General features: G+C 34.3%; 1 protein-coding gene across 3 annotated transcripts in view; it reads left to right on the top strand.

The window, feature by feature from the left end:
* The window catches only part of PCGF5 (polycomb group ring finger 5), a 54,764-nt gene that overhangs the window by 29,741 nt on the left and 10,334 nt on the right, over positions 1-14,689 (top strand). For 2 of the 3 annotated variants that reach the window (XM_018069153.1, XM_029958473.1), the window contains 7 exons: positions 1,273-1,369; positions 5,679-5,734; positions 5,857-5,916; positions 8,581-8,729; positions 10,079-10,177; positions 11,203-11,292; positions 13,197-13,256. In XM_018069153.1, coding sequence (XP_017924642.1) covers positions 1,273-1,369; positions 5,679-5,734; positions 5,857-5,916; positions 8,581-8,729; positions 10,079-10,177; positions 11,203-11,292; positions 13,197-13,256 — 611 coding nt within the window. The remainder of the gene's footprint in view (positions 1-1,272; positions 1,370-5,678; positions 5,735-5,856; positions 5,917-8,580; positions 8,730-10,078; positions 10,178-11,202; positions 11,293-13,196; positions 13,257-14,689) is intronic. The other variant, XM_018069155.1, reaches the window with a different exon arrangement.

Below are 14,689 nucleotides of genomic sequence, written 5' to 3' on the forward strand. Positions count from 1 at the left end.
AACCATTTAGCATAGGAAGAGTGCTGAGAGCCTGCCAGAGAGCTCTGAAGTCTATTGTCCCATGTAAAGTGGAAAGTTCATTGTAATTTCAACCAGAGCTGTGAAGTTAATGTCCTGATGTTAGTGTTCTAAAGCAGTTGGAAAAAAAACCTATGTAAAGGTCTAATGTGTGTGCATTACCAGCATTATCTGATTTGACATAACTCTTTTGAGCATACTAAGGCAAAGACAAAAGCAGGCTTTGCTTGTTAGGTGACATTTGTTAAAGGAGTTTTGAGATTCCTTAAAGTTGTCTTATAATTCAGATTTACCAGCTTGTTTAGAGATGCTTATGCTTCTTTAGGTAATTGCTGAAAGAAATTACAGTGTTTCAGCAGAAAGCATATTGCAATCACAGCAGTCCATTTATTTTTTCAGTCCATTTACTGATGAATTTGCAGTTGTCATTTCAGTGTAGGTGAAGTAATAATAAACAGAGGATAGAGTTTATCTCCATGCAGAATGTTGCAATGCAGTAATAGTAGCAGGCATATTTGTTCTCATCAGCTTGGCTTCCATTTTCTTATTAATAGCATTAAAATCTACAGTTTGCAATTAATCATTTGGAAGCAACAGTAGTGTAGCACCTTGCTTAATTGAATTTCAGTTTATTGGGGTTTAAGTTCACATTGTTCTTGGTTTGGGTTTGTTTATACTTGTCATGATCATGAGTTTTCATTATAAGATTCAAGTATTAAATGTTTACTGTAAGTTCTGTCATTGTTTTTGAAAACGCTGTGTCAAAACGGAAACACTTTGAACCTTTGTACAACTTCTGTGAACTTTTCTTTTGCAAGAAGTATTTACACCAGTATTTTCAGTTGCAAGCAAAACATTGGAACAAAAATGATGTGCATAAGTCATTTTGAGATCAGCTGAAGTGATGGTTGGCTCTGCTGTGCTCAAGCTCCCCTGCACACATTTTGTCAGAACCTGCTCTTTAAGGGCTACATGGTATGGACTTTGCATTTTATGATGTTGGGAGAATTATAAGTAGTAAAAATATCACATACTTCAAAGCAGTGCTTGTCTAACCTGTGCTGCTGAACTTGGTGTCTCAGTGGAACAGAACTGTGGCTTTGAGGAACAAGAAGTGGAGAAAATGTATTGTAATTATTTACTTTGAGATAATACTCTTTTATTTCCGATACATGTAGTAGCTATTATTTAGATCTTGTCTAAGTTTATTTTTTCTTTCTTTCTGTCTTCCTTTTTTTTTTCTCTGTCTCTCAGTTTGTAAGACTTGTATTGTTCAACACTTTGAAGACAGTAATGACTGTCCCAGGTGTGGCAACCAAGTGCATGAGACCAATCCACTAGAAATGTTAAGGTAAGATGCTATTTCACAACATTTGCTAAAATGGAAAAACAAAAAATTGAAAAAAAATCCTAGCATCTTTATCCTAAAAGGGAATTCATTGTTTTGCTTATTTGTATAAAGCATATATTAACTGTTCTGAGCCATATAGGTTGTCATTTTTCTCAGCTCCCACTAAATTGTGAATTGATTTTTTTCAGATATAATAAAAGGAGGAAAGGTAAGGGAAAGGCACTGAAAGACTGGGTATATTTTAAAAGTTAAAATAAACATTTTAATACCTTTATTAAACAAATAAAGGAAGCAGATACCAATTATTCTTTATGTGGAATGAAGTTAAATTCTAGAGTTTCTTTTTTCAAGTTATTTAGGGCATTCCAAACTGCATGGCAAATTTTTTCTTCTTAGAGCTATATAGTAAATGAATCATACGAATAACAATGTTTTTCAGGGCATAGATCTGCCAATCTGAATTGAAATATGCTGTGAGATTAATGAAAAGACACTAATGAAAAAAAGTTTTGACACTAAAAATACCCTTTTTTGAGAGTTTGTATTTTTATATCACAGTAACACACCTTTTTAAAAGCAGTTATTTTTCTTGAAATTTTGGATTCTCTTTTAGTGATGTTATGTTGAAACAAAGGTGATAGACATCCCATAAGTATAAGATGGAGAAATCAAGAAATATCATCATAAGTGGAAGAACTTCATGTTTAACTCCAGTGATGAAGCCACTCCCTGCCCTCTCTCCCAACAATCTCCCCACCCCATCCCACCCCACCCCACAGTATTCTTATTTTGTAATACTATTGTGAATTTAGGAAAAACTATTCTTACCTCAATGTTAAAATATACATTTACATCTGGCATTTCCTAGGGTTGGTATCACTTCCTGATGTCATTGTGTTGCTACAATTTATCGTATATTGCTTTGATTTATGACTCACATGATGCACAACCATTCCTGTGCTTCAGTTATATACCAAGAGGAGAGGTGACTGAGATTAAATTCAGCAACTCTGAAGGGTGTTAGTGGCCTTAGTCTTTATCATCTGAATGTTTTTGGAAGAGTTGGGCTAAGAGGGTTTGTGTAGTAGAAAATACTTTTCTGATCTCCTGTGAGTGTCTGAGGTGCTGTGTGAGCCATAATGGAAGATGTTGTGGGCTACTAAAGAGCTGAAAACAAAAGCATTTTAGAAATATTTTTATTCTGATGGGACCACTTCATAGGAGATGAAAAATGTATTTTCTGAAACATTTTAGTAAACGAATACTGTCCTTTGAGAGGGAAATTATAGATGGGTGAGAAAAGTTAAAGTGCAAGCCAGAAATGTGGAAAGAGCTATTTTCTGTGCAATTATTTCCTGAAATTCCTTTTAGAGTCATTTGGTCTGTTTGCCAACAAACTGCATGTAGTTAGTAGTTTCCTGGTTATATTTTATGAAACAGCTTTAAACATTTGCTAAACAAATAATCAGAAGAGCACGTGAACAGTGTAATAGAATGATCTTTTTTTGGAAGTTGCCGGCATAACTTAATGCATGTCTTATGCTCTGACCATAGAGACCGGCCCCATCATTGCTGAAGAATGCAGTCATTTTCTGAGAAATAGAATTGAACACTAGATAGTAGTTTTAACTTGAGATCTTTCAGATAAACTTTGCAAACTACTTATAAACTCAATTCTGAGTAACTTCATAACTATGTGAGTTTTTTCATGTATCTCTTAGCTGGCAACAATTAGGGTCTTTTGAAACTATGATTAAGCCTGAAATTTAACACTGAGTTGTAAAATGAAAATGTAGGAAGTGTTAAATTCTAGAATTGCCTTTACTGATTTAGCAGAATTCTGCATCATCGGTACTCAGTAGGACTGTGTTGACTATACCATGCAGACAGGCTTCTTTTTCTCTTGGTAGCATGCTTCTGTGCATGCAAGTTTTCCTGAATTATAGTCTTAGAAATATTTTGGTTCATGTTCACCGATAATTATCAAGAGAGTATTGATCTTATAACTCATTCAATATTATAGAAGAGGTGAAAAAAGAAACTCTACAAAGCTGACACAAGTGCTTGGTTCTTCTGTCTGTATGTTGTTGTTTGCAGGTTGGAAGATGTGGGAGTGGAAAGAGTTGTGTCTAAAATATCAGTGTCCTTGTTACAGCATTAGCAGAGAGTATATTAAATAACTGAGACCAACTTTGTCAAGTAGTTTCGTTTCAGAATGGGTTTGATGCAAGTCACAGAAATACAAATCTTTATGTTAGAGTGCTCATAGGTGTGGATAATAGCAACACTGTAAGATGCATCTGAAATTGAGAATCTTTTATGATTTATTTTTTTCCCTATAGTTTTTAGTTTTCATGCACTTAAAGATCAGATAGGAATTTTTTTTCTGCCCTTTTTAAAAATATTGATTAGTACTTACTCTCTGTAAGGAGAAAACAACTTTTTTGTTTCATTTTTTGGAAGAAAATGAAGTCATTTACTGGAGTGGGAAGCTGGTTCTTGCTGCTAGCATTGTAAATCTGCAAAGTATGCTGGGTTTTTTTGCTATTTTAGCATTACCAGTGACTTCTGTTTTGGGCTGTTGAAGACAAATTAGAAAGTGCTAAGTGGGAACTTTCAAAAATAAATGTAGAAAACCCAGCATGTATTATATCATACTGAGGAACAGTCAGATTTTTAATTAAGGTAGCAATGTTCTCTTTTGAAGTTGTCCTTTAGTTTCTCTTAATCAGTACGTTATGAAGATTGGAGCTTTCTTAGTATGTGAAATGAATTCCATTTCTAAGACAGGTTCCCAAGTTCCCAGTGCTCTTCTGTGGGAGCTTCATAGAAAGCAGTGCCATCTAGTTATATTAGATACTGACAGAGGAGGCTACAAAATACACGATTTGGAAAGGTAGATCTGTTTTGTCCTCTGTCAGAAGTTAAGCACTCAAGACATCCCATGATTTTTGTTTCCTTCTTATCCATGAGAAAGTGGTGTGCTCAAAGTAGCTCTCTGTGCTACTTTGTTTTAGTGGAGGTATGTTTCACCTGATGATTTTTCCTTTTTGTTGTCCTTGTAAGAAGAAGCAATTAAAAAATGGATTATGGTTGTAGCTTAAACATGAATATCCTTATGGTATGATTATATCCATTGCCAGATACCACAGGGAACTAGTCTCAGAACGTGACGTTTGGGCAATAGGTCTAATTGTAAACTTCGAATTACAAATTCTGTAAATTACTTTGAAGTACAAATTCTGTAAAGAAGAAAACCTTCAATACTCATATATGTATTATAAGAAGATAATTGTTATCCATTAAAATGGATTGTAGGCATTGCTAAATTTCAAGGTACTTAATTTCTCTGGCCATATTACTTTGTGTTTTGTTTTGTCCTGGGTTTTTATTTAGACTGTGGGCAGTGGGAGTTTCTGTTCACAAGAAATGAGAGAGAGAGCAAAGAAGAGAAAGAAAAAGGAAACAGAACGAAATACAGAGGAAGCTGAAGAATAAGAAAGACAGGGAGAGGAAGCGGAACGAGAAAGCAGATGATCAATTAAAGGGATAGGAGAGTAGGTTAAATTCAGAGAAAAGGAAAGAAAAGTATTTTAGCTTCAGCAGCAAAGGTAACTTCACTGTGTCCAGTGGTTGGGACTGTAATAACTAGTTTTGGCACTGATATCTGGGTATCAAAGGACATGCCTGTGCTGTGTTCTGTCTTCTGATATACAAACTCATGGCAGATTTCAATAGTTCCAATTAATTACGGGTACTGAGAACTGTCAAGTCAGAGCAGCAAGGATGCTCTGTGGTCTTCTTTATCCTGCCGAGATCGGTTTGTCTGTGGTGTAGTGAGCAGGGAATAGCTTGTTCAGATTTTCATAACAGGCTTATTACCAAAGCACTTGAACACTTAATATGATAATGTAGTTTATAATTTTCATGCTTACTTTTCATGAGCTGGACCTTAAAGTTGGATACTACTTTTCCAGTCTGTCCCTTTTAGTAACATGAATGTTTGCACGTAATACAAATTCAAACAATAAAAATTTTAGAGTAAAGTATTTTTTCCTCATTTGTTTCATTGTTGTTCTTATACATTGAAAAATAAATTCCTTAAAATAAATCCCTTTAAGAGGTGATTAAGATAAGCTTTGATGCATGTTGCCTCTCAAGCTAAAGTCAGTTGGCTTTGACAGGATTTATTATTTACCAGAAAAATGCAACTCATTTTATTATTCAAAAGTTTTTGTTACTTAAACACTAAAAATACTTAAAATGCTAGTTTCCATTTAATGTGAAATGTATTTTTTCCCTCTGAAAGGCTGGATAACACCTTAGAGGAAATTATATTTAAGTTGGTGCCTGGACTTCGAGAACGTAAGTTTCTCACTTGGTTTTGGGTACCTGCTTGGGTTGATGGAGGGAATATGGCTATTTCTAATTACATACCTGTATTATTGATTAAAAAATTCACATTACTGTTCTTTGGTATTAACTAGAGGAACTGCAGCGAGAGATCGAATTTTGGAAGAAAAACAAACCTCAAGAAAATGGACAAGGTGATGATTTTTTCTCTTTCTCATCTCTGTGTTAAGTAACATTGTTCATTAAGACCTGTTTGTTCACTTACACAAGTACATTGTTTTTACTGAATTCATGGTACTACAGAAGCTTGTAGCAAATCTGTGTAAGTGTAGTGTGGGCCCTCATGGGCTGCTTATCTATTAACCAGTTGTTTTACAAACACTGACTGTTTTACCATTATTTTTGTTTGCATTTCCCTATGCTCTCACTTCAAACACTCATAATTTCCCAGTTAAATTCTTAATTTTCTTAATACAGCAAGATACAGATTTTTTTTTTACAGAGTTTTTACAGATTACTTTCTGTTACTGAATGTGACCATCTGTTAAGTAGGAGGTTGTCAAGAATTAGTTACGACAAGTAGTAAAACAGCTTTCCACACATGCTAAACAATTGTTTTATATAGATTCCACAATATTGTTGTTGGGGTTTTTTTTTTGTAATTGACCCATGAAGTTTGAAAACTCAGTATTGAGGTACTAAGTGAGGACTACATCCAACTGTTTTAATGCCCCTTTAACTTGACAAGTTTTTGATACCACAGCCTATTTGATATGATTTTGAAGAACTTTTGAAAGGCTCTGCTAAGTTAAAGAAATAGCTCTTTTCAGTAAAGGATAACTGTCAAGTAAACATCTTGTAATACTCTTCTGCACTCACTTGTTTATATCTTCCTTTCGACCTCATAACATATAATTTTCTTTCTCACTAGTTTTGATGATTTGCATTTGGCATCCATTGTAAGGGACAAGGTTATTTTCTCTGTTATATAATTAAATAAAGAACTGAAGAACAGTTTAGCTGAAATTAGATTTGTTTACTACATCATACTATGTAGTGTATATCTGTTCAGTTTTTAAAATACTTAGAAAATATTTATATGAAGTATAGACATTTCTGACTGTTCAGGAAATTATTTTATGCTATTTACATAAAGAGAAAGAATTAGCACATCATTTACAAATTTGTAGAATGTAACTTACTTTTAACCTACTTATTCTTCTGGTTCTTACCTTACTCCCATAATTTAATGGTAAACCTAATGGAGATGAGTTACTCAGTGTAGTGAGAGCTTGGATTGTTTTGTGAAGGAGACTTAGGCTCTAACTCAAAATATACTTTTGAGTAGCTACATATGTATCCAGCTCCATTAGTGACTGTATTCTTGGACTATAGAAATTTGTCTCTACAAACTATTTAAAAGTCATGACAACTCATTAAGACAAATTATGAGCATTTAAGCTGTTTTCTGCCATAAACAAGCATTTAGAATCTTGCCCAAGAATGAATTATTTGCTGAGAATAGTTTCAGTAAGAAGAGACTGTTTCAGTTGTCAGTGCTGTGCCCTGCAATCACGTTGTCAATCTAGTTTAAGAGTCTGTCAGTTATGTCCTGTACCACAGGTCACAGCACAGTTCCCAACCTTAACACCTAAGATGTGTAAAAAAATACCGGGACTTAGTTTTCACACATCAGAAGGGGGGAAAAATCAAATAACAAAGCATATCTCAGGCATTGGTGGTGTCAATAGAAGAGTGGTTACCAGAAAAAATTGAAAGATGATGAAACGTACAGTGGTACAGAGAAAAAAATATTCATTAGTCCTCTCCAGGCTGAACTGGGGAAGGAAGAGGGCAAACAGCTTTACAGTAACTCACTCTCTAGCGATTAGTTTTATGGTCAATATCTGAGAAAAGCACAGAAAGAAGACAATATCTAAGGTTTGAAAGAAAGATGAGAAGAAAAGAGACACCAGTTTACTTCTTAGGGAAAGAGGGGAGGAGGTGAACGAGGTTTTGGTTTGGTTTTCCTTTCCTACTCTTGGCTTGATGCTTTTTGACTTGGAGAACAATGAGTCCATTCTAGTGAGATTAAATTTATTTATTTTTTTAACTTCTATCATATTGAATAACATGCCAGTAATGGACCATCACATTGATTTCTGGAGGTTGCCTGTACAAACATCATTAATTCTAATATCTACAAGGATTTTTCAGAAAATATTCTGGTGCCATTTACATGGGAGAACATTTGAATTTCCTATCAGGATACCTTGGAAGATGTGACCTTTTTGCATGGGCACCTATCTCTGGAATTATTTTATGATGGGAAATTTGCTGTTTTCCCTATTTCTGTAGTTGGTTTGTTTTTCAAGGCTTTTCAAACTGCATAACTAAACTTTCCTCCATTATTCAGCATTGGTAACTGTTGAAAGTTTTGGATGTACTTGCTGAAGGATCTGTGAATCATAGGCAGACTCCTCAGATAAGTGATTGTGATGGGTAGACTGCACCTGCTGGATTAAGAATTTGCTTCCTGGACTTTGACAAACAAAAAGTCTGTAGGTTGATACTGAAAATTCTGTTCATAGGAAGATGATAATAACAAAATGTATATATGATACACAATCAACTGAATGTGTCAATAGCTAATAGGGGACTTAGGGACAAATATAATTAAAAAATACTTAAAAATTGTAAGAAAGAAAAGTAATGAATGTAGCTTAAAACTCACCTTGAATATTTAAACTGAGCAAAGGGAACTAATTACTGTGTCAAGAAACTTAGTCATGGCTTGGTATTTATTAAAGTTTATGTTCTATTTTACACTTAAATAATTTGATCTTCATATTTTACAGATGAAAGTCCAAAAGCTGATAAACCCAAAGTAGATGAGGAGTGTGATGAAAATGAAGAAGATAAAGACTATCACAGGAGTGACCCACAGATTGCTATCTGCCTCGACTGTTTGCGCAACAATGGGCAGTCAGGAGATAATGTAGTCAAAGTGAGTAGTAAACAATCTGTGCTGTTGTTATTGATGGCAGAATAGCATCTTATAGGAACCAAATAATTTTATAGCCATTAACAATAAACCTTGGTGTGGTGACTTCCACACTTATTTAGTCATTCTGTATGAGGCATTTTGATGCATCTTGGAATTTTTTAAAAAACAGAGTTCCATACAGAAATTCATCTGTGACTGTGGAGTTTTTTGTGTGTATGGATTATAGTTTTGTAGTCTACAGCCTTGATGGTATATAACTGCATTACACAACAGATTACAGCATACCACAGAGGTATTTGTAAAGCTAGCTGTAGGTGAGCTGCCTCATACTTTCAGGATTACTGTCTTAACATGCCAGCATGAACTTGCTTTTCAGATATGTTGTGCACTGAATGACTGGGATCCAGATCTTCCGAGCTGTAAACCTGATTCTGACACAGATGTGTTGTCTGTGGCCTTGGGCAGGTCACCTCCATCTGCAAACTGTGTAGAGTAATACCTGCCAACTGCTGTTGTAAGAATTAGGGATATTTAGTTGCTGTTCTTGAAGAGTTTTACTTAATGATATTGAGTCTGGAAAAAAGTCTTTAGAAATCCCCTTAGATTTTAATAATATTTTATTAAAATACAAATACAAGAATTTTTAAAAAATATAAAGAATTTTTCTAATAAAATTACTTATATTTTCTGTGTGATATGTTACATGTATAATTTTGGAAGTTTGTAACACAGTAAGAAAATTTTGATTCATCAGGAAAACATACCTATATGTTATCACTTTGTTTATGCTATATACAGTGAGAAATCTGTGTCTCCATCACCATGTGAGAGTCTCAGGTTTCCAGTCTTCCTGTTGAATCAAAGCTATTAGGCTCTGGATCACAGAATCTATGGTAATAGATCACGTCTGATTTGTAGCTTCTCTGTATTTTACCTAGATTATTTCAGAATGTCTTTACTTCCTTTTTCTCTCAAGGACTGAAAAAATTCAAAGAAATGCAACATTTGTTTAAACCTGAGTGTTACTAATGCAAACACGTAGATTATTTAAGTTCTTCTGGGGCTTTTTGTGGTTTTATGGTAGCTGGGCTTTGGTTTTTATCTTTCCTCCCTTTGGTATCTTTTTGACATTTTTTTAGAACCAGAGATGGGTCAAATGAACTTGTTTGTCATCTTTTAAATTTTGCCAAAAAATTGAACCTATGGTGCCATTATGGATTAGAAGAGGGTGCACTAAAATTGATTACTGGTTGAAAAAATTATCAGTTACAGCTGTTCTTGCACTAATGATTGCTCTTGTTTTCCAGAATTTCTAACATGGTTTTCCTGATTTTTTGCTGTTGCTTTAGGGTTTAATGAAGAAATTTATCCGCTGTTCTACTCGAGTGACTGTGGGAACTATCAAAAAGTTTCTCAGCTTAAAATTAAAACTTCCAAGTTCTTATGAGGTACATTTGAAAGAAAAATGCTTTTATTTTTATTTCCCTGCAACATAATACATTCCTTCAAAATGTAATCATATTTGAACCTGCTTCCCCTCTTTCCAAGGATACAGGAATTTAGACTGAAGGACAGACTGTTTCTTCAACCAGTTCTCTTACTGGAGCCAATGACTCCATGAACTGCAGCCTCCCAGCTTTGGTCAGGGATGAGGCTGAGTTAGGTTAGGTGCACATGTGTATTGCTATGCCCAGGAGTTTGTCACAGTGTCAGGACATGCTGACCAGCCTTTTTGGTGTCATTTGGCTTTGTTATTTTATCTGTCTGGCACCCTAATGGCTTGTGTTACAAAGAATCTGTTTACCTCAAAATGCTTTTCTTCATCTAAAAAACAGAAAAACATTATAGCTCTAGTAATCAAAATATTGTCAAACATTTTCAGTGGTGCGTAGCCGTAAGGTGCTATAATACAGTTTGAACTAAAAATTTTTCATAATAAGATGATTATTTTTCTCTGTCTTTTGCTTTCAGTTAGTGAATGTTTGTATACTTGGAAGTGCTTTTTATTTGTAATTTATAGGTAATTTTTAAACTAATTTTTTTAACTATAATTTATTTTTTATATGACAATTACAGTACTTCTCGTTTGTATCTTTGAATTTGAAAGAGCATTGGCGTAGTAAGGTGGTCTTCAAAATACAGCAAAAGTCTCTTTCTTCAAACAGATACTGTGTAGTATTGCTAAATATAGGGAATGTTTGTCTACTGGTGATTTCCTACCTCGTTGGCAGACTTCCTTCTGTTCACACTTCAAATGAAAACACAAAAGTGAAAAAAATAAAGTCGAATGGTAGTGTACAAAATGGCATATTGTCAGCATGTTGTATTCATCCAGGTTTGATAGACATGTCTGATGGAATTGTTGTATAACAATAGAAGTTGAGGGATTAACTCTGAGATGAACTTAGGAGTTCATTTAGATATTAAAATTTTGCATCCCTTTATCTCACTGTTTGTTCTCTTACATTTTAAGCTGGATGTACTATGCAACGGAGAAATTATGGGGAAGGATCATACTATGGAATTCATCTATATGACAAGATGGAGACTAAGAGGCGAAAACGTAAATACTGTTACATTATAAATAAATGATGTTTTGGTATATTTATTATAGATGGTATACGTGCTTTCAGCACTTGGTCCAAGAATATATTCTATGACCCTTCAAAAAACCCTTACTTAAAAATACCTTTCACATGTTTTCTGGATTTCTTATGTAAAACTCTGTGAGGGAAACCCTGCAGCACATGTATTGTGTAGATTCTGAAACTTCAAAGTAGCAGATATACAATGTTCATATGCAGGTTCTGCTCTGAGTTTTAAGTCAAGTGTCTGAAAACCCAAGTGCTTGCTTTTTTCCTGCAAATGTGCTTTTGGTGACTTTTTGAGTTACAATAGTTGGCGAATCTGCATCCAGCAGATCCAGTAAGAACCTGCTTTATTCAGTCAGTAGACTGAAAGTGACTCTGGAAAATTATTGGTGAGATCTAATTGTTTTATTACTGTTTCTGTTAATACTACACACATTTTTTTTAGATGTGCTGTTTAACACTGACATCCAGATAACAGCCAAATGGGTTTTCCTTGCCGCGTGTGTATATTTTTGAATTGCAATATTTAACCTTTTTACAGACTTTTTTTCAGGTCTGATCCTCAGTTTGATTTAGTAGCCCTTATATTGCCTTGTATATTTAATTTTTTTGGTTAGAAGTCATATCCCCTTTGTTTCCCTTTCTTTTATACATTCATTTGTGTGCGACTGTGGATTGTTCTTCAGTCTTCATTGCTTTGTAGTATATACAGGGTTGTTGTCTGTCATTATTAGTGGAGGCTAAATTGGAGTGCAGCTAAGATTAAGCATTTAACATATCTTAATGTAATGATCTGTAGAAGATTCCAAACTTGCTGTATTCTTTTTCTTTTTTGTTTTAAGCACCCTAGTGCTCAGAATAAAAAGCACTGGGGCACGGACAGAGAAGACAGAGAATTAAACACACTGTGGAGTTAACAATTCACAAGTTTCTCAAAGTTTTACCTTAATCTGAAGCGGTGGGGGGGAGGATAGATTTTGATGGGAATTAGAGAAGTTAGTGTATATAAGCAAGAATTCATGAAATTTGAAAGTAATATTGCACTGAAATTTGATCATTACTGAAACCACAATATTGCACGAATAAGGGAGCTTTAAGTAGTATTTTTTCCAATACTGTCTTGAAACCAGTGGGTGTTTTTTTGGCTTGCCATTCTGTATTTTTGTTAGCATTGGCAGTACTATTAGGAAGTGTTGAGGCAAAAACTAATGATAATGGAATTTTTTCTTGACATTTCGTCCTGCAGCACCTGCCTACAAATGGACTTTTGGCAGATGTATTATATTGGAAGCAACAAGAGCTATCATTTTGACAAAAAAGACATTTGTACTGATGAAATTTTTTCAAAAATCTCAGAACTATAGCTTTTAACATTAAGTGAATGTAAGAGTTGACAACTCTTGATTAAGTTTGTAAGTTGCATTTTCATACACACAGTATGTGTTCATCTTTTATGTAGTTTTAAATCGCTCCCCTGAAGTCAGAGATGACTAAAACCTGTAAAAATTAAACTGTGCTGGTAATAAATCCAGTAATATATAGGCTTCTATGATTTTTTTTTCCTTAATGAAGTTGCAATGGTAGTCAATTAACAACATCTTCTTCTGAATGAAGATCAAATAAGTCTGTTATATACATCTTTGGTACTATTGACCATGAGCTTTTACTGGCATACCTATGGACCTTACATGAGGTAGACAAGTAAAGGGAAAATGTCCATTTATTCATTAGAGAAGTCTTTCCTGTTTTTAAATAAGTAAGTTAATTGTGATCTTTAAATTTGAAAATTAAAAAAAAAATGAATTCACTAAATGGTAAATGTGTATGTCCAGCTGTGAATGCCTCTTATCTGATCAGAAAATCATCTCCTTCGCAGTTTCGGTGTCAGAACTGCTCATCTTCGCAAGTCTGCTCACAGGATGGCACTTTTTATCAGGTAAGAGGCACTCACGACTGTACATATTACAGTCATTAAGGTCCTGTCAGCACTTCAATTGGAATTCAATTTGTGGAGTTTTTATAATTCCTCACTAAGAAGTGCTAAAACTCTGTGAGCGAGGCCTGAGCATTTTCGTTCCCTCAGCGCAAGCTTTATTGAATGAATAAACACAGTCCATTCAAAAGGTTTAGGAGTTTCTTTTACTTTACATTAGGCTGTTTTGGGTTTTTTTAATGGAGAGATACCCTTGTGTAGGGTGATATTCATATCAGTCTCAAAGGATTATCTACCTCTTCCTATCTCATCCTTCTAACTAAACAGCGTTGGGCAGTCACTGACAAGGAATCAGAACTGAAGAATGTGAATCAAAGGAGACAACATTGGTTTCATCTCTTTATGGGAATTCATATGTCCTTTTTAATGGAGTAAAGAAATGTTAGATTTTTGTAAACTATATTTCTTTCACATATTTTAAAATTAGAAATGGAATAATGCCTTAATCTCTAGACTATATAACAAAATAAAACCTACAGAACCTGCAAACTGAAGCTGATTTCTAAGTTTCATTGACCAATCTGGTTCATACCTATTTGAAATGATATTTCAGTTTCCTCATTGAAAATTTTTATTTGAACTTCATTCTAATTACTTTGCAAGTTTGAAATAATATTTTTGCATGAGTAAAAAATTAAAGCAAGTGATAGAGGGTCACTGCCCACTACCAATGGGAGCAACCTACTATACTCATGTTTACTTCAGTAATTAGAATTGTTCCAGCATAGTGCATTTTATTTGTACAGTTTTGGAATTTTGTTTGCAAAGTCACTGAGCCTCACTGGTTTACTTGGCAATTCAATGAGGTGACTGCTCTGTCTCTGCCTGTGTGCATTTCCAATATGATTTGCGTACTTCTACAGACAATTTATATAATCAAGGTGAAAACCATGTAAAATAGCATTTAAATAATATGGTAGTCATATCCTGTGCAAATAAAAAAATGATAAAAGACAAGTAGTTTATGGTACTACAGATAAAAGTTTGTTAATTGCACATGCAGACCTACACATGGTGCTCCCTGTCTTCTCTCCTAAATACTCCTAGTACTGTTAATACCTCTTGGTTTAGGTTGTGATTTCTCTACACTCCAGTTTGTAAATCCTCTGCAAATGTGATCACATTTATTTCTCGTGATCATTTCACTCCCATGGCATGGAAAGTTTATTAACCCATATAGGTCTCTGAAGCTATATCTCTGTTTCTTCATCTCTATTGCATTTGAATGCAGCAAAATATTTCTGGTTTCATTGATAGCTTCTGTAATAATTCTGTGTACTTCCAAATTTACAATTAAAAAACTTTAAATTAGCTTTATTCCTCTGTTCTGTGGCAGAGAAGTATTTAAACCCATACAGCTGCTGAGCCAATGAGAT

The sequence above is a fragment of the Manacus vitellinus genome, unplaced genomic scaffold, assembly GCF_001715985.3.
Source record: "Manacus vitellinus isolate BGI_N305 unplaced genomic scaffold, ASM171598v3 scaffold_15_pilon, whole genome shotgun sequence".
NCBI lineage: Eukaryota > Metazoa > Chordata > Aves > Passeriformes > Pipridae > Manacus > Manacus vitellinus.